Raw genomic sequence first — 22,490 nt, forward strand, 5'->3', positions numbered from 1 at the left:
TATTAAGGTATTTTTATGCTTTAGCACAGTCAAAAACTGAATTTAAGCTAAATTGGATGTTTGGTGAAACTGGGACCTCTGCTGGTATCTAGTCACCATTGCAGGACAACAAATACTGTGTTTTCACTGAATTCACTCACTGCAAGACCAGGAACCAGGCCAACATTACATCAGTGTAACTGCTGAGATGTCTCCGTTAATGTGATTTAACGCAAGAATGTGTCAACAGGACGCGCTCACTTAAAACTCGTCAAGTGTTTTGCTTTTTTTTCCCCAGGCATGGTGGTGCATGAGGGAAACTGCACATTGAGTTGGGTGCTTCATGCAAAGAGTTAATAAACACACGCAGGACAGCGATTTTTTTAAAAAATTTAACGTCACATACAGAAGGGCGTGATAAACCTACTTGTGTGTCTAAGATATTTTTTTAAAAATTATCACGTTGCTGGGTAACACTGGAAATAAATAAGCACAAAATAATGACCACACAGCCAGCATCACAGGCGAAATACTGTTAAGCAGATTAGCCCTACTTATCCCGCGGCGTTTATTCGCTTTCCAGAGGCACTGTAGTACCTAAAGTTGCCTCCTCCGTCCTCTTGGTTTCTGTTCGCAGTGAGTCTCCCAGAACCCCTGGAAAGAAACACGGGTGCGCAACAGCGGAGGCTGCGCGGTTTGATACACGGAACGGAGAGAAACCAGCAGCGCGAAGAAGAGTAATGATGGGAGTCGGATTTTCTCTGCGCCCAGAGGAGAAAACCGCAGGAATGAATAAATAAACAGGGCGGTTTTAAAACTCCCGGCCAGTCGTGATCACGAGAGACTACGCATGCAAGATCGTGTTCATGTCAATTCAATTCAACGCGTGAGAAGACGACCAGCCGCGTAGTCGCTTTCAGAATGCGCGCTTGAGAAAACACACTACGGCGGCGGGGGAATTAAAGTGCAACGGTGGGCGAGCGACTACCATCTTGAGGGCCAGGGGGTGTGTGCGACTACAGGGCACCAGCATGTCGAACCGAAAGCACCGGGACAACCAGGAGATATGCGCCCGCAAGGTCCGCGAGCTCGCGCAAACAGGAGTGAACAAGCACTGCTTCGAGTGCAACCAACCCGGGGTGACTTACATCGATATCACCGTGGGCTGCTTCGTATGCACGTCATGCTCTGGAATGCTGTGAGTAATAACACCCAAATGCATGTGAATATGTCAATAATTTCATTAGTATCCTTAACCAAACTCTGGAAAATACGCATGCTACGATGCAGCGCGAGTCTGGTTGTGTTTACATGCAAGATATTCGGTAATTACTACTACTTTGTCGTTTTCAGGCGTGCCCCAGCCTCGCTTGTTACGTATCGTTTCGTCATGATTTCAGGTTTGGCATCAATATTATAAGCGTGTTTTCTGCACGTCAGCAAGGGAATGGTTAAATTTGCACACGATTTCAATCTGCAACTTCACTTGCGAAAACAAACATCCAGTTTCTTCACCAGTACCGGAGAGAAAAAAAACACGCAGCACTATTTCCTTCACCGTTTTGTTATTTATTGCTGCAAGAGGTTCTTGCAGCTTACTATCATTTCCACAGCCCTGACACGGTTTCCCTCACACATTTCTCCTAATTATAGTCAAAAAACAAATGTGAATTTCACTCCCGTTTTGTGTGTAACCACACAGTTTGTTTCTGTTTCAGGAGAGGGCTCAACCCACCCCATAGAGTTAAGTCTATTTCCATGACAACCTTCTCCCAACAGGAAGTGGAGTTTTTGCAAAACCACGGCAACGAGGTGAGTGGCAGGTCTACTATTGCATAAGTGATGCTGTGCGAGATTTATGGACAGGGGAGAGCTGGAAACCACATGCTTTTAAAGGGATAGTTCACCCCAAATTTTTAATTAGCCCAAGATTTACTCACCCTCAAACCATCCTAGGTGTTTATGACATTCTTCTTTCAGACAAATAAAATTGGAGTTATATTAAAAATGTCCTGGCTGACCCAAGTTTATAATGGCAGTGAATGGCAGCCCAAAAAGGTGTATCCATCTGTTATAAAGTACTCCACACGGCTCCGGGGGTTAATAAAAGCCATCTAGAGCGAATTGATGGGTTTGTGTAAGAAAATTATCCATATTTAAAACACGGAAGCATTCATTCGCTTCAGAAGGCCTTTTATTAACACTCCGGAGCTGTGTGAGGTACTTTCATAATGGATGGATACACTTTTTTTGGGCTTCAAATTTTGGGCTGCCATTCTAAACGTTTTTTATTCGTCTTAAAAGAAGAATGCCATACTGTATACACCTAGGCTGGCTTACATCCAAATTACAGACTTGCTTGGAAAAAATGTTACTTCATCAGGATAAAGGATTACTTTTGAATGGAGATCAATGGGGAAACATGTTCTTGCCATCATAATGGTAAAAATTCCTGACCCCTGAAATAAATCGTAACCCAAAGCTCAAAGTAAACATAACAGTCCTGCTATCCATGCAAAGATGTCGTATAGGAGTCTTAAAGGGAAAAAATGAAAGAGAGAGCATGGACCTTTTTGGTTCAACATTGAAGAAAGAAAACACTGGATAGGATATAAGCATATACAGTCACCGGCCACTTTATTAGGTACACCTTGCTAATAGCGGGTTGGACAGACTTTTGCCTTCAGAACTGCCCTAATTTTGTCTGGCTATCACTAGACCAAGCTCAATTTATAATTGAACATTGGTCTGAGGAGTCTGCTCTGTCCAGTGCACAAGAGGCGTGATCAACGAGCCTTATTCGTATGACTCTGTATGTAATTGTATAGTCCTTCAACCAATCAGACCACAAGAGGCGTGAACAACGGGCACGGACCCATTGCTTCTCTATCTGTCATCGTGTTAAACCACGCCAGGTGGATAAGCCAGTCTGTGATTGGTTCCCGCAAAAGTGTAACAGAAGCAGCAAAAATGAATGTATGGGTTTCCAGACTGAATTGCTGGATGAAATCAAATCGCCGCCAGATCAGCAAAATTCAACAAGGTACTGGAAACATTCCTCAGAGATTTTGGTCCATATTGTCATGATAGCATCACGCAGAGGCTGCAGATTTGTCGGATGCACATCCATGATGCGAATCTCCCATTCCCAATGCTGCTCTACTGGGTTGAGATCTGGTGATGTTGGAGGCCGTTTGAGTTTAGTGAACTCATTGTCATGTTCATGAAACCAGTTTGAGATAAACTGAGCTTTGTTGCGTTGTTATCAGCTGGAAGTAGCCATCAGAAGATGGAATTACTGTGATCATAATGGGATGGACATGGTCAGCAACAATACTTAGGCTGTGGTGTTTATTCAATGCTCATTTTGTAATAATTTATTTATTAATATGATGATTTACTGCTCAAGAAACATTTATGATTATTATCAATGTGGAAACATTTGTGTAAAAATTATATATATATATATATATATATAATTACACAAATGTTTATATATATATATATATATATATATATATATATATATATATATATATATATATATATATATATATATATATATATATATATATACATGCAAGAACGGGAAACTGAGGCTACAAAGCACAATGATTCACCAAAATTGGACAATAGAAATTTAAAATGAATAACAGTGATAGCAACATTTGAACAAAAACAGCAAATATAGAACATAAATAGCAAAACAAATACCCATTTTACCCATCAACAACCTTATGTGCAACATAACATTAATTCTATAAATAGAAAACACCACGTGTAATGGATACACTTCCGCAGTTTATTTTTGGCTGTATTTCTTATGTGTATGTCTGCCAAAACTACATAGTCCATCTGCGAAAATTAAAGACTAAAAGCCTTTGATGGCTTCCATCATAAAACTACAAAAGCAGTTTGACTAAATAGTGCATTATCAAGAGCTTGTGTTAAGCATAATATATAGAGTTTTTTAGTTTGCAATATACTCCGTTTTCCCACGAGTGCGTGGCTAAACTCGCATTTCTGGTAAGCAAATCTGAATGGGTTCAAGTACAGACACTGCTCTTTCACTCCCCAGCCAACACACACACACATTCATATTCACACCCACAACTGGCACTACAGGATTCTTGCTCACTACAGTTGAAGCCAACTGAATGCTCTGAGGGTGGGCGCCATACTTGTATAACACTGACAGAAATTCTTCTGACTCATTCCTCCTCTCCTGTCAGTGAAGTGTGTTGAGTATGAGAAGGAACGGACTGGCATAGCAAAAATCAATGACATTGAAGTGAATGATAAATTAAATCTATGCCTCTGATAGCAACTAATCCATACACAAATCACAACGTGTAACTGAGCCGGTAAAATGTGTCTGTTTAAATGTTGTATTTTTGTAATTTATGTCACTGAGCATCTGGGTCACAGTCTAATTTGTTGAAGCACCTCAGACACATCATGTAGAGCACACAGGTTCTTTGTAATGCAACAAACAGAATCTGTTGTTAATGCTCACATGTTTACATTAACTATTAATGTTCAGTAATAATAAAGCTTTTAAGTTAATTGCAAACGACTTAAAAGGCTTTCCAAATAATTGTGCACTGCACAATCTCAATTTGACATTAAAATCCTCCTTTGAGAAAATACTCTATGCATTATAAGGCTTAAAAAGGTGATTAACTATGTTTTTGGTTCATGGGGTTATTAGGTTGGAAGGAGGACCTGGCTCTGCACGTTTGACCCCAAAACCGACGGCTGTTTTGATGCACGTGACACACAGAAGCTGAAAGAGTTCTTGCAGGACAAATATGAGAGGAAGAAATGGTGAGTTGAAAGAAGTGTGGGTTCAGTTCGGATCAAGCTAAATGACTAAGACACACACTGAACCGTTCTCCCTGGATTATCTGGTTTTCCAGGCATTTCTCTAAAAGCAAGATTCGCAGAGATGTGGAGTCACCATGGGGCCCAGGGGTTCAGGCTGTACCAGCTCCACACGGTCCCGCTCAGAATCAGCCTCCACCGGGACATCCTCTGAACCCCACCGCCCGGCCCACTCGCACACTGGTGAGGAAGAAAAGAGGGAGGCCCAGGAATAAAAAAAGATTTAAAGAGACTAAAAAAAAACATGAGATGAGAGAGTGAAAAGACAAAAGTCTTGTTTAATGTTTATTAATTATTTTTATTATTCCTGTTTACGTTTTTGTTCTGCCTGTCACATAATAATAATAAGAAGAAGAAGAAGAAGAATAATAAGAATAATAAGAATAATGATACTGGTAATGGTAATAATAATAGTAATAACAATAATAAGTGATTTCCCCCATTTTTTTCTGATAATGGTAATAATAATAAAATGTATCCCTTAATGTAATTTCTTAATAATAATATAAAAATTATATAAGCACTTTAAGTACCAGGAAAAGCAATATATAAATGTAACACATTATTATATATAAAATATATATATATATATATATATATATATATATATATATATATATATATATATATATATATATATATATATATATATATATATATATATATTATTATCAGTAAAATTATATATATATATATATATATATATATATATATATATATATATATATATATATATATATATATATATATATAGTATATATAAATATATAATAAATTATTTGACTGATAATAGTAATAATAAACTAATCCCTTGATGTTTATTCTTTATAATACCAATTGTTGTTATTTGTCTCATAATAGTAATAATAATAAAATAAATCTCTTCATGTAATTTTGTTAATACTAATAATGTTTATAATTGTTTTGACTGAAAATGGTATAATAATAATAATAATAATAATAATAATAATAATTATTATTATTACAAATTAAAATTTCATCAAAGGATTTCAGGAGGAAAATAGAATATACAATAGGCTTAATGCCAGTGAAGAATTTATCATCTGTAATTTATTTTTAAAGAACTAAATTATTACTGTTACTTTTATACAATAATTTAATGTCAGATCCGATGTATAATATATGTCAGAAAATAAAAACAAATGACTGTAGAAGTAAAATAGAGAATATAGGCTTAGTGAAGTTTTAAAATTGCAATTTCCCTTAAATGAACTAAATGTTTATTATAAAGGGAAGAGAAAATGCATCAAAAGATCTCAGAAGGAAAATCGAATAGAGATTAGTATCAGTGAAGTTTTAAAGCTGTAATTTCCCGTTATGACTCCGTAATGAGCTCAGTTCTGATGTACTGCTGCAGCACAGCGTTTGAATTGAACTATAAGAGTAAAAAGAGGATTTTGGTTCGAGCTGTCTAACATGCTTTCATCTCTGGTCTGAAAACCATCCCAAAATGTGTCACATCGAGGGTGCTGATCTGATTTTTTATCTGTGTGTGTGTGTTCCCCCAGTCCCAGTCCCAGTCCCAGTTGTCAATATGGGACAGAGCTCCTGCTGTCTCTCCGGCTGATAGCCGTACTGAAGTGTTCACTGCCAGACCAACTCGCTCACAGAGCTTCAGAGATCATCCCATTAAAGGTACAGCCTTCAAACGCTCTTCTGCTCTTCCCTCAATCTGTTTTTCTTCTTCTTTTCATATCTCCTCTTCCCCCTTCCTTCTGTCTGGTCTCTCCCGATTAATAACACAGATGTACCGTGAGTCATCATTAGACTGTGACTCTCATTTCTGTCTCTTCCACTCTTTCTGTCTAAGACACATTTTTAAGTGGTGTGGAGAGACAGAGGCCAGGAATAATTTCTTCTGGAATGGGACCCCAGAATCATCCCTCCTCCTTTCCAGCCCTTCCACGTCCTTCAGGTACAAAGACGCGCACTTTCCCTCACACACATATTGTGGCCGTCACATAAAATACATTTTATGTATAAAGTGGGGTCCAAAAGTCCATATTTGAAATCTGGGGTTTCTTTTTATTTAAACCTGGAAAATAAAAAGAACGTTTTTGGATTTTAAAACAAAGAGATGTTAGGATATACATTTAATAGTAATATATTTAAAGGTGCATGATGTAACTTTTTTTGTTAAAAATGAACAACACTTAAATAAGTCAATATATAATCCATCACTCTTTTCATCATCAATCCTGTGTTTTAACTTACCATGATTCACTATGGTAGGCCTATTATATAAGTTTTTATATTTTAGACCTAACAGGATGGTTTTTGCGGTAAATTGCATACATGTGTCTTCTCGTCATATCCATAAATAGAAAAAAGCAGAAAAAAGAAGAAGCAGCTAAATCTCAAACCTCTGGCAAATCACTCGTTTTAAACCAACGCTGAACAGAGGAGAGTCTGCTGGCAAAAAAAGAGTGAGAAAAGAAAACAGAGATCGTAATAAAACAAGAATCAACACTGGCTTGAGAACTGAGGGATTTGAAATTTTGTAAAAGCGGAGCGGAGATGATGGTTTTATTTACTGAACAATGTGAGTAAGGTATTTTATTAAGCAGATAAATTACCATATGTAGCTCTAACAGAGTTCATTGTAAAGCATTATCTGTTATGAAGGGTCACATTTATCCACAGTCATGCAGAGCAGAAGCACAACCAAAACAATGTCCTTCTGCAAAATGCATGCAGTTTTGTTTTTAACCTCTAGAAGTCCAAAAGTTACATGGTGCACCTTTGGTAGGCTAGGCAATGTTTTTCATAAACACTTTTTGTTACACTGGTTAAAACCATAGACTGTAAAAAAATATGGACGTAGTGTCCGTGACGTCACCCATAGGATTCTGATAAGCCGTTCTGAAGCTTAAAGTATGGACGAGCTGGGCGTTGCCATCTTGTGAGCGAGTCATCGCGTGTCACTCCCGCATAACAGAAAATGGGCAAAAAGGCGGGATGTGCGCGGAGCTGAGGTGACGCAATAACTATAGACGGCGGATAAATGGCTATCCACTTGTAACCACGCCCTTAATTATGCAGAACCTTAAGGCTTTTTTATAACGTAAACGAATGAGTTATAAAAAAATTCACCCCCCTCAGAGCTGTCATTAAGATCAAAATTAGCCTTATAAGCCAAAACCACAATTTGTACCAAGCTGTAAACATGTTTTTTTCTGCTTTAAAGTTGAGAATTTTAACATGGGGCTCAATGAGATTCTGCTCCCTTCTGGAGCCTGTCCCTAGTGGCCAGTTGAGGAATTGCAGTTTACATTACTTCCGTATTGGCTTCAAGAGAGATTGCAGGAGGTTGCCGCTTGGTTAAAACTCTATTCACACTGGGATAGTAATCAATAATAGAAAAGGTCTAAATATTACCAAATTGTATATATATTTTCTGTGGATAAGTCTCGGTTCCAAAACATTTTTGTCCAATCATTGCCTTCGATCCATTCAGGCCATGAATAATCACACAGCACCCTATACAGTCCTCCCCTAAATGTGACATAAATTCTTCTCCGCATAGCAGCATAGTGACAGAATAAACATATACGGAACAGGGTTAAGATACACAAGCTACGGTGTTAGAAGTGTAAGCACAGTTGTTGAATGCACTAAACGCGCCAGCTTAGCTTTAACTAGTTCATTTAACATTCAGCAGAAAAATACCAGATTGACTCGAAATCAAACACTATAATTAACAAGAATTGTCTAATGATCAAAACAGGTACTCATTATCAGTCATGGACGCACACTATAGTAAACTAATTGAAGAGATTCCTCCCGGTCGCGAGCAAGTCTTTCTCTCGCTTCATTCGGCTGCATCATGGCGGTGATTGACAGGTGCGCTAAGTCCCGCCTTTCCAGCAGCTATTGTAATCGATGTGTCATGGCCATAGACTAAAAAATATGGATTCTGAAATGCTATTTAGAAGCGTAAAGTAAACACGAGCTGGCCGTCGCCATCTTGCCAGTGCGTCATCGCCCTGACAACAGAAAATGTGCAAAGAGGCGGGATGTGGGCGGAGCTGAGGTGACGCGATGACTAACAGACAGCTGATAAATAGCTATCCCCCTGTCAATCAAAGAGGCCACGCCCTTAATTATGCAGAACTTTAAGGCTTTATATAATGCAAACGAATGAGTTATTTAAAAAAATTCATCCCTCACAGTTGTCATGAAGGGCAAAATTACCCGATAGACCAAAATAGACCAAAACTACAATTTGTTCCAGGCTGTAAACATGTTTTTTTCTGCTGTAAAGTTGGGCATTTTAACATGATGCTCAATGAGATTCTGCTCCCTTCTGAAGCCTGTCAACGAATGGCAGTTTAAGTCACTTCCGTATTGGCTTCAAGAGAAACTGCGGTAGGTTGCCGCTTGGTCATGATGTTTTGCAGACTCTGCTGTGCTCATGTGTTTTGAAGGAGGCGTGGCTTTGGAGATGCTCTGAAGGGAGGGCGGGATCTCATGCTATCAAAGTTAGCTCGCTAACACTAGCCTCTCAGGAATTGCCTACCCCACCTTTAAAGGGGTACTTCAGGGTACTTACAAATTCAGAATCTGTATTTAAACTGGGTCATCAATGTAGTAGAAATGTGAAGTTATTTTTGAATTTGGTGCCTTCTAGACTGAGAAAAGACATTTGCAGAAATTCTAGTAATTCTAGAAGAGACTGAGAAAAGAAAATGTATTTTTGTCTCATGGGGATGAAAGACTACAATTCCCAGAATGCTTCGCTGCCCTGTGAGGCCATTCACAAAGCCACCTACTGGATAACTGACTGAGTTAGAGAAGACACTACAATTAAAAACTAATTAATCAGCGCGATAAGTCACCGCGCGAGTATCACAGCACTGAGCACTAACTGCAGGAGTCAGATAAATGAGCTGATGAGCTGTCGTGATGAGAGCTGAGGTAATCACGACTACACTCGCGGCATACATTCACAAAGCGAGGTCAGTCTGGCGCGTTTCAGTTCATGCCTTTGCAAGCTTAACTTTCATAGAAATTAATTTGAGAAGTTAAAAGAATTACATTGCTCCCCATAGCTCCGTTTAAATGAGTGCCTGTAGCTGCGAGCTGAGCTCTGAGTGTGATCTCCATCCCCCATGCGCGGGTTCAAAACATGTGGAAATGGCTCCCTCTGCTGGCTGTAGTCTTTAGCCTTTGGCCAAACATTCCTCCTATGATGCAAATATCGTCAATTTGCGTCATAGGAGGAATTTTTCCAGAAATAAAATGCATAAATCTCTTGTCTCAGGGGGATATGAGAGGGGGGAGCACAATCATTTGAATATACTCCAGGGTTTCTACTGATACAAAGCCATATGCTAATCGCTGAAGTAACCCTTTAAAGGAGAAACAAAGTATTGGAGACTATAAAATTCATATACATTGTACAGTACTTTTTTTTTTTTTTTTTTACTAAAATTGATAACATTTGCATTTTTTTTATTGAAAACAAGCATTTTAATCTGGATTCACTAAAAGTTTGGATCCCACTGTATATCATTATCCGCAAGTCTTTGTTCACTATTAGACATTCCATTTTTGTTTTATCTCATCTTCCCTTCTCTGTCCTTTATTTCACAGCAAGTAGCACTTTCAAAAACAGCTTTACATTAGGTAAGTTGCATAAACGATATATATGTGATTCTGAGTGACTGTGCACTGCCGATCCTTCAGCTATACCTCAGACCATCTGGCTGCATTGCTGAGTGAGCCAGCCATGACAGGCAAAAAGCGAAATAAGAAAATGCATTCATTAGTGCGCAGATATTATGTTTGTGTATGTGTGAGGAATGTGAGTGTGTCCGGGAGAAAGAAGCAGAGGAAAAGCTTGACAGTGTGCAGACTTGAACCCCCATGGAATAATGCCATTAACAATAAACCAGCGGTTTAGATCAAGATCAAATGACCAAGCTAGACTTAATGTAAGAGAAGCACTATTCTCTATGTTTAGGGCCTCAGTATTATAGTAGCCAGTGCATCTACACTGAAAAAAGCTAAAAAAAAATATAAAATAAAAAAAACACAATAGCTCATCACCTAGATTAGCCCACCTTTGTAGATGTTTCTCACTGCAGTGGCCTCAGACGGAGCCTCTAAATACCAGCAGTGCCATGCTAAAGTCACAGAACGATACTGAATGTGTCCTGCTCATGCTCCAGCCAGCTACTTCAAAGCCCTACATCACAGATCTGCCAGGTCAAGGAGAGACAATCTGCTCTTTGATAACGAAAAAGCCACAGGCTTTAAAGTAAAGGTATATTTAGAAAATCACCCAGAGCATGTCTGTGTTCACACATAACCTGTTGATGTGATAGAAGGTGTAGAATTATTAGTAGAATACACTGGAATGCCAGATATGATATATTACTACAGGAGCACGGAGAAGTGTGGAATTTGATTTGAGTCATTTTCAGGTCTGGTATGGAAGTATATTTGCGTTTCCATATTACTGCTTTTATTCTGTTTTTTAAAATATAAATATGTTTAACAATAATGTATCATAGAAGCAGAGCGTTTTTCATGGAGTTTGGATCAGCCAAAGATTTAGTAATCGTTTACCACAAACACAAAAGATGTTTTGAAGAATGTGGGGATCCAAACAATTGATGGTAGCCATTAACTTCAATAGTATGGAAAATAACTGTAAAACACATTCTTCAAAACATATTTTTCTGTGATTTTTATTTTATTTTAAATTTTGGGTGAGCTATTCTTTTAAAGGGGTTATGACATGGATATTTTAATTTTATTTGAGGTTCAATTATAAAGTTTGTTTGTTTTTTTTGCAAAAAAAGAAGAAAAAAATCTAATATATATGCAGAAACGATTATTTTCAACCCTCATTCAGAGCTTCTCTCTGTAATGATACATTTTTAAAGGGATAGTTCATCCAAAAAGGAGAATTCTGTCATCATTTTCTCACCTAAACTTGTATGAATTTCTTTCTTCTGCTGAACACAAATTTATATATTTGAAAGTATATGGGGGAACCAAACAGTTGATGGACCTCACTGACTTCCATAATAGGGGGAAAAGAATACCATGGAAGTCAAGCTGTTCATCACATGTTTGGTTACTGACATTCTTCAAAATATCTTCTGTGTTCAACAGAAGAAAGAAACCTCAAACTGTTTTACGCTAATATAATACACTGCCTCGCCCTGGCCAAAAATCACTATTTGGCATTCCCTAAGCATACCAAAAACTGATGCACCTCTTGATGGAAATAAAATTTGGGATGTTATTTCCATCAAGAGGTGCATCAATTTTTTGGTCAAGATCATGTAATGACAATGCAAGAGTCCAGCACTCTGTAAAGTCTCCTTCTGCACATCCCAAAGACTTTCAGTGAATTTAAGCTCTGGACTCAGAGGTCAAAAGTAAGTTGTGTCACTTATTTTTATTTTGGCCGGGCATTGTATTGTATAACATTTTCAATTAGCTTTCATTTTTATATTTTCAAATTAAATTTAAATTGTAGTTTACATTTAAGTAACATGCTAATATTTATATTTAGCCTTTATTTATTTAATTTTTAGTAAATTTAGTATTTCAGCTTTATTTCAATTAATTAAGATATTTTTTTATTTTTTATTTTAGGTAACAATAACATTGCAAAAGCATTTCGAGGATAATCACTAATATATGGAATGAATTTTGTGCCATAATTAAACAAATAAATCCATCATTTTGCAAACAAACACGATCTGCTTTGCAATGGAAAACACGACTTGCAAACAAACAGAGAGCGATGTGCAAATGCAGTTCAGGCAGATTTTCTCACAAATGCACTTCGAGCTGATTTTCTCACAAATGCAGTTCAGGCAGATTTTCTCACAAATGCACTTCGAGCTGATTTTCTCACAAATGCAGTTTGTGCTGATTTTCTCACAAATGCAATTCTCTTCCAAAACAGCAGATTTTAGGCATGTAGTAATTCACTCATTTTTGGGGGGAGGGGATAAGCCTTTTGGGACTATTCACAAACAATATTTGCATTAATTTGTGTTAAATATATTATTAGTCCCGAGATTCTTCGCCTTAGTGAATAAAAACATCGAGCGGCTTATATACATCTGTATACCTTGCTGGTCTGGTGGTAGAATTTATGTTAACCGTGTCAAAGGTTTCTGGTTCTAATCCGCTCTTATGTAGTTTCTTTTCTTTTCTTCTTCATTAAAATCAAAGATATTCAATGATTGTATATTAAGAGCAGGGACACAGGGAATAGAGTGTCTCTCTCCGCAACGGCATTAAGCGATAGATTGGCTCGTCTGTGTGTGAAGGCTGTATGCACAACAGAAGAACAAAAAGAGAACGCAAACCCCGCCCACTTTGATTTGATTGGCCATCTCTTGACATTGACAAGCGCAGTTAGACCTGAGGCAAAACAGACTAAAATGTTACTTTTAAACTTTTTTGTCATCCCAACAACAACATACAGAGTCAATTTGGCCCTTTCTAATTATTGGGGGGGACTTTTCCCCTTCAATGTCTATGGTGGTTACGACCCTGCAGTGCAATACACCCACAATACTTTGAACAAAAATAGTTAAAATGGTATAGTTTTAACAGTGTTCATTAAAGTGCTAAATTTTATATTGCATCAGAGGTGAACTATAGTTGGCTGGGCTTGGTCCTTCTCCCCCATACACAGGGAAATGGTGACAGCAGAAAAACAAATATCAATCATTCTGCTTATAATATATAGCCTACTCTGCTTAAAATATATTTTATTTTATCAGGATTTACCATATTTAATGTGACAGTAACATATACAAAACTAAATCTGTCTAAACTTTAATCCACAATACATATTGTTGCATTTTTGTATTGCAATATATTGTGACACGATACACCCTTACACTATTTTGAATGTTCTCATTTGAATTGTATCATCAAATGTACAAATTACATAAAAGTAAATACTTTTTTATATCCCGTTACACTACAGTGGATAAATGATATGGAGGATGGATGCATGCATTTTAATGAGAAAAAACTAGCCCTAGCAAAAATGTTTTCAGCCATAATGTCACTACTGATTTTGCACTTGTTGGTCACAATAATATCTATATATTTTTATATATTTTTGTTTTGTTTTTATGAAATAGGGTTGACAAAGTGAAAATCTCAAAATGATTAATAATAGATACAGTAAGACAGAAATACTGCATCCGGTTCCTCGCTCATTTTCGTCTGAAAACGTGTTTGAAAATCGTAAATTGACCCAAAGCGCCATCTGCTGTTCTGGTAGAGGAAGTTGCTCAACTACATTTGTGAGAAAATCTGCCTGAAATGCATTTGTGAGAAAATCAGCGCGAACTGCATTTGTGAGAAAATTAAGCTGAGAGATAGTAACAAACATGTATGCATTTATGTGGACTAGATTTGGTATTTGTTCAAAGGTTACATGCAATTTGTAGGATGGTTTGTATTTATTTGTGAAATATGCATGCTCACTCATTTATTTGCAAAACACAATACATATATTTGTTACTCCTCTGCGTTTTCGCTCAAACTGTTCTTTGTATTTGCACATCGGTTTCTGTTTGTTTGCGAGTTAAGTTTTCCTTCGCAAAGCAGATCGTGTTTGTTTGCAAAATGCTGGATTTGTTTGTTTAATTATGGCACAAAAATCACTCCATACTAATAGCCTCTCTGATTGGTTTAGGTCGCACTCTGTCAACTGGGGGTGGAGCTGCATTTAGAGCCTTCCCTAAATCTATGAGTTTGGATTTTGGGGGTTTGAGCCACGCCCACAACACGCTAAGTTCTGCTGCTCCGCCCCCTGTCACTCAGGATAAGTATGCAGTCTTATCACAGCTTGATAAAGTGTTCTCAGACAACACACCTGTCACAGGTAAGACAGAAGGTTATATATCTATGCCTTTTTCTTTAAAAAAATGATTAAGCTAGTTCATAAAGATCTCAAAATAATATAAAGCTTTGATGCTTGGTGGAAATCTACAGTAGATAGCGTTGACAAGCCCTTTTACACTTTTGTAGCCATTACAACAGCTCCCTCTGATGGACCCCCTCAGTACAGCACCCTCTTTGGTAACCGGCTGTCCTCAAGTTCCACTCCTGCAAGGTAAAACTTGAAATAAAATAGTATTAGGTACCACACATCAGTCTAAATTAAATAGAAAGATTTCTCAGCCCTAATTACTGTTAACATGTTTGCTAATGACCTTTTCTATTGATCTTCCCTCAATCAATCTCCTGTTCTCTTTTTTCAGCTCCCCAGGTGTTCCAGAGGCCACATCTGGATCTCAAACATTTGCAAGTGAGCAATTCACATCAGTGTTTTGTAGTTTATTTAGCTGAACCTTCCAGAACTGATCCTGAACCTTAACAGGCACAGCCTTTTGGCTAGACTTGGTTTTAAAGCAGATATTTGTGAGAAGAAGTAATAATATAATTACATGAAATCTGGATTATGATTCCAAAAATGAAGTACTTGTAGTTAGATTATATTACGTTTTAAAATGCTCATATTCAGACTACAGTTCCTTTTTTTTATTGATTACACGATTACATGTTATTCTAACAATGGCAGTCAAATATTCATAATTCATTGACTCCCTACTACTTCTATATTATCTTTAAAAAAAAAAATCCTTTCTAATAGGACATTTTCCTACTGCTTATATACACTCACCTAAAGGATTATTAGGAACACCTGTTCAATTTCTCATTATTGCAATTATCCAATCAACCAATCACATGGCAGTTGCTTCAATGCATTTAGCGGTGTGGTCCTGGTCAAGACAATCTCCTGAAACCCAAACTGAATGTCAGAATGGGAAAGAAAGGGGATTTAAGCGATTTTGAGCATGGCATGGTTGTTTGTGCCAGATGGGCCAGTATGAGTATTTCACAATCTGCTCAGTTACTGGGATTTTCACACACAACCATTTCTAGGGTTTATAAAGAATGGTGTGAAAAGGGAAAAGCATCTAGTATGCGGCAGTCCTGTGGGCGAAAATGCCTGGTTGATGCTTGAGGTCAGAGGAGAATGGGCCGACTGATTCATGCTGATAGAAGAGCAACTTTGAATGAAATAACCACTCATTACAACTGAGGTATGCCGCAAAGCATTTGTGAAGCCACAACACGCACAACCTTGAGGCGGATGGGCTACAACAGCAGAAGACCCCATCGGGTACCACTCATCTCCACTACATATAGGAAAAAGAGGCTACAATTTGCACAAGCTCACCAAAATTGGACAGTTGAAGACTGGAAAAATGTTGCCTGGACGGATGAGTCTCAATTTCTGTTGAAACATTCAGATGGTAGAGTCAGATTTGGCGTAAACAGAATGAGAACATGGATCCATCATGCCTTGTTACCACTCTGCAGGCTGGTGGTGGTGGTGTAATGGTGTGGGGGATGTGTTCTTGGCACACTTTAGGCCCCTTAGTGCCAATTGGCCATCGTTTAAATGCCACGGCCTTCCTAAGCATTGTTTCTGACCATGCCAGACCACCATGTACCCATCCTCTGATGGCTACTTCCAGCAGGATAATGCACCATGTCACAAAGCTTGAATCATTTCAAATTGGTTTCTTGAACATGACAATGGGTTCACTGTACTAAAATGGCCCCACAGTCACCAGATCTCAACCTAATAGAGCATCTTTGGGATGTGGTGGAACGGGAGCTTCGTGCCCTGGATGTGCATCCCACAAATCTCCATCAACTTCAAGATGCTATCCTATCAATATGGGCCAACATTTCTAAAGAACCTTGTTGAATCAATGCCACGTAGAATTAAGGCAGTTCTGAAGGCAAAAGGGGGTCAAACACAGTATTAGTACGTTCAGAAGCTCTTCCAGAATGTAGTAAGGTTTTCCTTAATTTTCATAAAGATACAGGGTTAGAACACAGAATATAGAGATATGTTTATTTAAAAAAAAAATTATGTTTATTTTTTTTATAAATAAGTACATGGAGCTCTGAAGTTGCACACCCCAGCACAGTAGGGCGGCAGTGGCTCAGTGGTTCATGCAGGTTGTCTACAAACCAGATGGTTGGTGGTTCAATCCCCGGTTCCACCTGTCCAAGTGTCGAAGTGTCCATGAGCAAGACACCTAACCCCAGCTGCTCCCGACGAGCTGGATGGCGCCTTACATGGCTGACATCGCCGTCGGTGTATGAATGGGTGAATGTGAGGCAAAAATGTAAAGCGCTTTGGATAAAAGCGCTATATAAATGCAGTCCATTTGCAGTCCATAGGTGGCGGCAGAGAGAGAGAGAGAACAGTCACTGAAAACTGAGCTAAACACAGCATTTAATCATTGGATTTAGAGAAATCATCTCACTTTTAACAAGTGTTTTCTAAACATTGCATATCTAATCAGCTCCTGCTTAACATATTAATTAGTATTTAATTATCATTTAATTATTTAATAGCTGTTCATTAAACTCACAAACCACTGCAGTTCTACCACAAACCCTGACGTAATGTAACATTTAATGCACTTTAAAAAAAGTGATTTAAACTAATATTTTATTTCTTTGCCTGCATGTCATGTGACCATTAACCAACATCAGAGAACTATGAACTTAATTTGATTTATTATTATTATTATTATTATTATTATTATTATTATTATTATTATTATTATTATTGACTTCATTTTATTATTGACCTAACTTATTACCTTTATATCTCAGGGCTTACTTCAAGTAAATATATTACGTCAAAGAGGTTCAGCTTACAAAAAAGTAAAAAAATCCCTGCAATGCATGTAAATATGATGTGAATTTGTATGTTTTTTAATGTCTTTGAATGACAAAAGCCTTACAAAGACGGTAATACACTGGTTAAAGGTGCAGTGTGTAGTATTTATGAGGATCTATAGATGCTCATAAATACTACAGATATGAGATACAGATACTGATATGTGATTATCTATAGATAATCACATGACTATGAATTTCAATGTATAAGCAGTAGCTTTTTTAGAAAGGAAAATGTCAAATATAACACGGAAGTAGAATGAATGATTTTTGAATAATTACTGTCATTGTGAGAATAAGTTTTAATAGTGTTATCAATAAAAAGTAACAGTAGTCTGATTATGAGAATTTTAAAACGTAGCACACGTATTTAATTTTTGGAATCTCATTACATAAACCAGATGACATGTAGGCTACTCAGTCACTACCCAGCACATGCAATATTTGGCCAATCTTACAGCATGACCTCAGAAAGTCTCTGAAATGGAAACATCTGTAAATTCACAATAATTAAGTCAAAACAGGGATTTGATCCAAAGTACAGCTCATGCTAATGAGAGACCTTCTGCAGTGTGTGACTCATAACCACTCTTTTTCTCTCTCTGATTCAGATTTCCCAAACCCCTTCAACTCTACAGCCAGTTGCACCCAGCCTGTTCTGTCTCCTAGTAACCCTTTCAAAAGCACAGCCTCGGGTAAGAGACGTGTGCCCATGACCACTTCATGTTTTGGCTTTTGGAAAACAGGAAGGCTGCAATTCAGTATAATTGCATTTTTTTTTTTTAAGGAAAAAAAACTGAGCTAGGATTAGTTTTTACCTTGGCTTTATGCAGTGTGATTATCATAAATCAGAAACTGACTGTAAAGAACTGCAACCTGCAACACCTATAGTTTCTTGACCTAAGATTAACCCAGTCTTCTATTTACCCGTGACATGTGTGGACATTTCCCACTGAAAGGGTCAGCGTTAATCTGATTGTGGGACTCAAGCCCATAGTGAAGGATACATTCTTACAATGCTATAAATCTGACAGGGTATACTTGGCTTAAAAGGAACTTAATCCATAAAGCAATGAATCTGATAATTGGATATTGCTGGTGTTCCTGTGCGGAACAATTACCTCTAATAAATTAAGCGAAGCGCTTACACGCACAAACGCTGTCAGCCTAGAGGTAGATCTCAAAGCCAACACAAACAGTGGTGTCACCTGGGAAAATTTCAATGCATTTTTTGTTGGATTTATTGTTGGCTGAAGTCCAAGTGTTAGAGGAAATAACACTCTTCAGCAATCAGCACATTATCATGATGTCCTGAACATTGTGTTCAACACTCGTTTAAAAGTTAAAATTATCTTTTATGTACAAAGTAAAACACAAAACTCCATCCATCCATCTGTCTGTCTGTCCTTCCATCCATCCATCCGTCCGTCTGTCCGTCCATCCATCCATCCATCCATCCATCCATCCATCCATCCATCCATCCATCCATCCATCCGTCAGTCCATCCATCCATCCATCCATCCGTCCGTCCGTCCGTCCGTCCGTCCGTCCGTCTGTCCGTCCATCCATCCATCCATCCATCCATCCATCCATCCATCCGTCCGTCCGTCCGTCCGTCCATCCATCCATCCATCCATCCATCCATCCATCCATCCATCCATCCATCCATCTGTCCATCCATCCATCCATCCATCCATCCGTCCATCCATCCATCCATCCGTCTGTCCATCCATCCATCCATCCGTCCGTCCATCCATCCATTCATCCATCCATCCATCCATCCATCCGTAAGGGTGGATCGCCTACAGTGGTTCAGGCTGCAGGGTTGCCGAACGACTAAAGAAACGTTATCATCAAGATGATAGAAAACTGTACATTTCTTGTCTATAACCACCCACTGCAACTTATACCAACGACGGAAATAAGCGCAGTTACAATAGCAATATATGTGGGAGAGCAGCGTTGCTTTAATGTGACTATATTGTATTGCGATAGGTTGCACTTCAAAGGCAATACCAAATCAAAACTGGTTAGCAAATAATTTATAATTGAAATAATTTAATGACAAAATCTGGTTATGGTTACACTTAAAATAGTTACAAAATAGATGTGTGAGACGATAAAAACTTTACCATTAATCATACCCTGCAAAGAGAAGGCCCCCGGAAGAGAGAGAGACAGAGAATAAAAGAGACAGAGCAACAGTTCCAACCTTCTTTTATCTATTCCTTTACCATGTGACTGAACCCCTTCTTTCACATCCATACATCTGTCTGTCTGTCTGTCTGTCTGTCTCTAATTGAATCTAATGTCATTCCATTTTTCCATTCATCAGTTCATCTGTCTGTCATTCCATCCATCCATCTATCTCTCTATCATATGACTGCATATTTATTGATCTGCACACACATATAGACAGATAAATGGTAGGTAGGTAGGTAGGTAGGTAGGTAGGTAGAAACCTGAATAACACTTAAATGTGTGAATAAAAATAGAATGCAATGATGTGGAAGTTTCAAATGTCAATTTTTTTTTATTCAGAATACAACATAGGTGACATATCAAATGTTTAAACTGAGAAAATGCGTAATTTTAAGGATAAACATATGTTGATTTTAAATTCCATGGCATCAACACATCTCAAAAAAGTTGGAACAAGGCCATGTTTACCACTGTGTGGCATCCCCTCTTCTTTTTTATAACAGTCTGCAAACGTCTGGGGACTGAGGAGACAAGTTGCTCAAGTTTAGGTATAGGAATGCTGTGCCATTCTTGTCTAATACAGGCTTCTAGTTGCTAAAGGGTCTTCTTTGTCGCATCTTCCTCTTTATGATGAGCCAAATGTTTTCTATGGGTGAAAGATCTGGACTGCGGGCTGGCCATTTCAGTAGCCAGATCCTTCTTCTACGCAGCCATGATGTTGTAATTGATGCAATGTCCGAAGAACGCAGGCATCCAGTATGGTTTTCCCGCATTGACCCTTACGCACAGAGATTGTTCCAGATTCTCTGAATTGGATGATATTATGCACTATAGATGATGATAACTTTAAACTCTTTGCAATTTTCTCTGAGAAACTCCTTTCTGATATTGCTTTACTATTTTTCGCCGCAGCATTGGGGGAATTGGTGATCCTCTGCCCATCTTGGCTTCTGAGAGACACTGGCACTCTGAGAGGCTCTTTTTATATCCAATCATGTTGCCAATTGACCTAATAAGTTGCAAATTGGTCTAATAAGCTCCAGCTACTCCTAACTTTTCCGGCCTCTTATTGCTACCTGCCCCAACTTTTTTGTAATGTGTTGCTCTCTATCTTTGTAGATAGATCTGTATTTTATTCTGGACGTAAAAGTCAGTTTGCTTGTTTGAAATGTGCGAAACTCAGTATTCAGGACATTGTGTCTTTCTGATTGACAGATGATGCCTCCTCTTCCTCCTCAGCTGTCTTTCCTCAGTCTGTCTCTTTTCCTGCACCTGCCACCCAAAGTGCTTTTTCACACCAACAGTCTAGTACCCAGGAAGCAAACGGTGAGTATATCAAGCTTAAGTCTTTAAATCTGCTTAAAGGCAGCGAAACCCGTTCTTAAAATAGTCCACTAATCAATTAAAGGAATCAGTGAGGATTTAGCACTTAAGACGAGACACTGCGGTGCGAAAACGCAAGATGACCCAAGCTAGAGGCCGTTTTTTTATCTGAACTGAAATGTGTGTGCTATTTTTATCCTATTGGCTTGTTTGTTTGTAGGTTTCAACTCATTTCCTGCACCCGAGTCCGTCCCCAAAGTCCCACGACCAATGTCTGTCAACCCTTTTACTGTAAGTATGATCCTCTTTCTATGCTAAGAGTCTAGTAAATAAGCATTTGCCTATATTTCATAAATCACTTGCAGACTAAATGTTTATATCATCATATATTTCTATAAGCACACAAGTATGTGTGTGTGAAGGGGTTACGAGTGTTTTCCATCACTTCTCTTAGGGGAATGTTTACCCGAGCAGAGGAGCATCACTGAACCCTTTCATCTGATCCCGAACCGGCCATGGAGAAAGAAGAGCGCGAGTGGAGCTTGTTTACTTCGCCATACCTACAGAAAACGTCCAACACTTTTTGCGGGTGTATGTGTCTTCATGTATGTTGAAAGGTGTGGGTGTTTGTTAGCAGATATTGTACATGTAACTATTTGTACATGCTTTGTTGTGTGTGTGTGTGTGTGTGTGTGTGTGTGTGTGTGTGTGTGTGTGTGTGTGTGTGTGTGTGTGTGTGTGTGTGTGTGTGTGTGTGTGTGTGTGCGCGCGAGTGTGTGTGTTTGTACGTATGTGCCCTTTTGTACCCGATGCTATACAGTGTGTGTGTTTGTGTGTACAAGTTTTTGGGGGCTTTGCCTAATATCAGTGGTATTTTTTGCTGATAATAGGAGAACTTCAGATGAAAGGTGCTTATGAGAGCCATTAACACTCACACTCAAACACACACACACACACACACACACACACACACACACACACACACACACACACACACACAGCAGAACTTCTCGTGCCAATATTGCCCTAACCTGAGTGCCCACTTACTTTACTCATACACTGAGGTCAACACATTACAATAATACAGTAGCAATTCAAGCTTCAGATCTCAGTAATACATTTTTCCCTCAGTGCCGATTGGGTTTATTTGATTCAGATGCATGTTAATAAGACGGCATAGACGAAACAGGCATTTCCGCCAATTATCTGTCTGTGTATGTATGCCGGGGCTTGTTTTTCTATTTATTTTGACGTTGGCGCTCATTTCGAGCGTTAATAAGTATTCGTGTGTGCATTGTCGGACTGCATGCGCTTCT

The 22,490-nt window shown here is 38.3% G+C and overlaps 1 protein-coding gene across 3 annotated transcripts; it reads left to right on the plus strand.

Moving 5' to 3' along the window:
• The first annotated feature begins 355 nt into the window (after positions 1-355).
• On the plus strand, positions 356-21,735 carry agfg2 (ArfGAP with FG repeats 2). Of its 3 annotated transcripts, XM_067446038.1 has the most exons (15): positions 1,078-1,177; positions 1,333-1,379; positions 1,698-1,791; positions 4,691-4,806; positions 4,899-5,046; positions 6,393-6,519; positions 6,695-6,799; positions 10,480-10,512; positions 14,573-14,761; positions 14,908-14,992; positions 15,141-15,187; positions 18,261-18,344; positions 21,067-21,177; positions 21,395-21,465; positions 21,629-21,735. In XM_067446038.1, exons 1-15 carry the CDS (start codon positions 1,154-1,156, stop codon positions 21,674-21,676), a joined length of 1,329 nt encoding a protein of 442 aa, XP_067302139.1. In that variant the 5' UTR covers positions 1,078-1,153; the 3' UTR covers positions 21,677-21,735. The 3 variants fall into 3 exon arrangements, with proteins under 3 accessions (XP_067302129.1, XP_067302119.1, XP_067302139.1); XM_067446028.1 differs by lacking the exon at positions 1,333-1,379 and having other exon boundaries at positions 356-1,177; positions 21,091-21,177; XM_067446018.1 differs by lacking the exon at positions 1,333-1,379 and having other exon boundaries at positions 400-1,177.
• Positions 21,736-22,490: the final 755 nt, after the last annotated feature.

This window comes from Pseudorasbora parva, chromosome 1, assembly GCF_024679245.1.
Source record: "Pseudorasbora parva isolate DD20220531a chromosome 1, ASM2467924v1, whole genome shotgun sequence".
NCBI lineage: Eukaryota > Metazoa > Chordata > Actinopteri > Cypriniformes > Gobionidae > Pseudorasbora > Pseudorasbora parva.

What these genes read in the sequence shown, in the direction of transcription:
- agfg2 (XM_067446018.1), top strand. Translation starts at nt 1,011, where the DNA reads ATGTCGAACCGAAAGCACCGGGACAACCAGGAGATATGCGCCCGCAAG. An exon ending in CCCGGCCCACTCGCACACTG is followed by an intron (nt 5,047 to 6,392) that starts GTGAGGAAGAAA and finishes GTGTTCCCCCAG; the next exon opens with TCCCAGTCCCAGTCCCAGTT. An exon ending in CAAAAACAGCTTTACATTAG is followed by an intron (nt 10,513 to 14,572) that starts GTAAGTTGCATA and finishes TGATTGGTTTAG; the next exon opens with GTCGCACTCTGTCAACTGGG.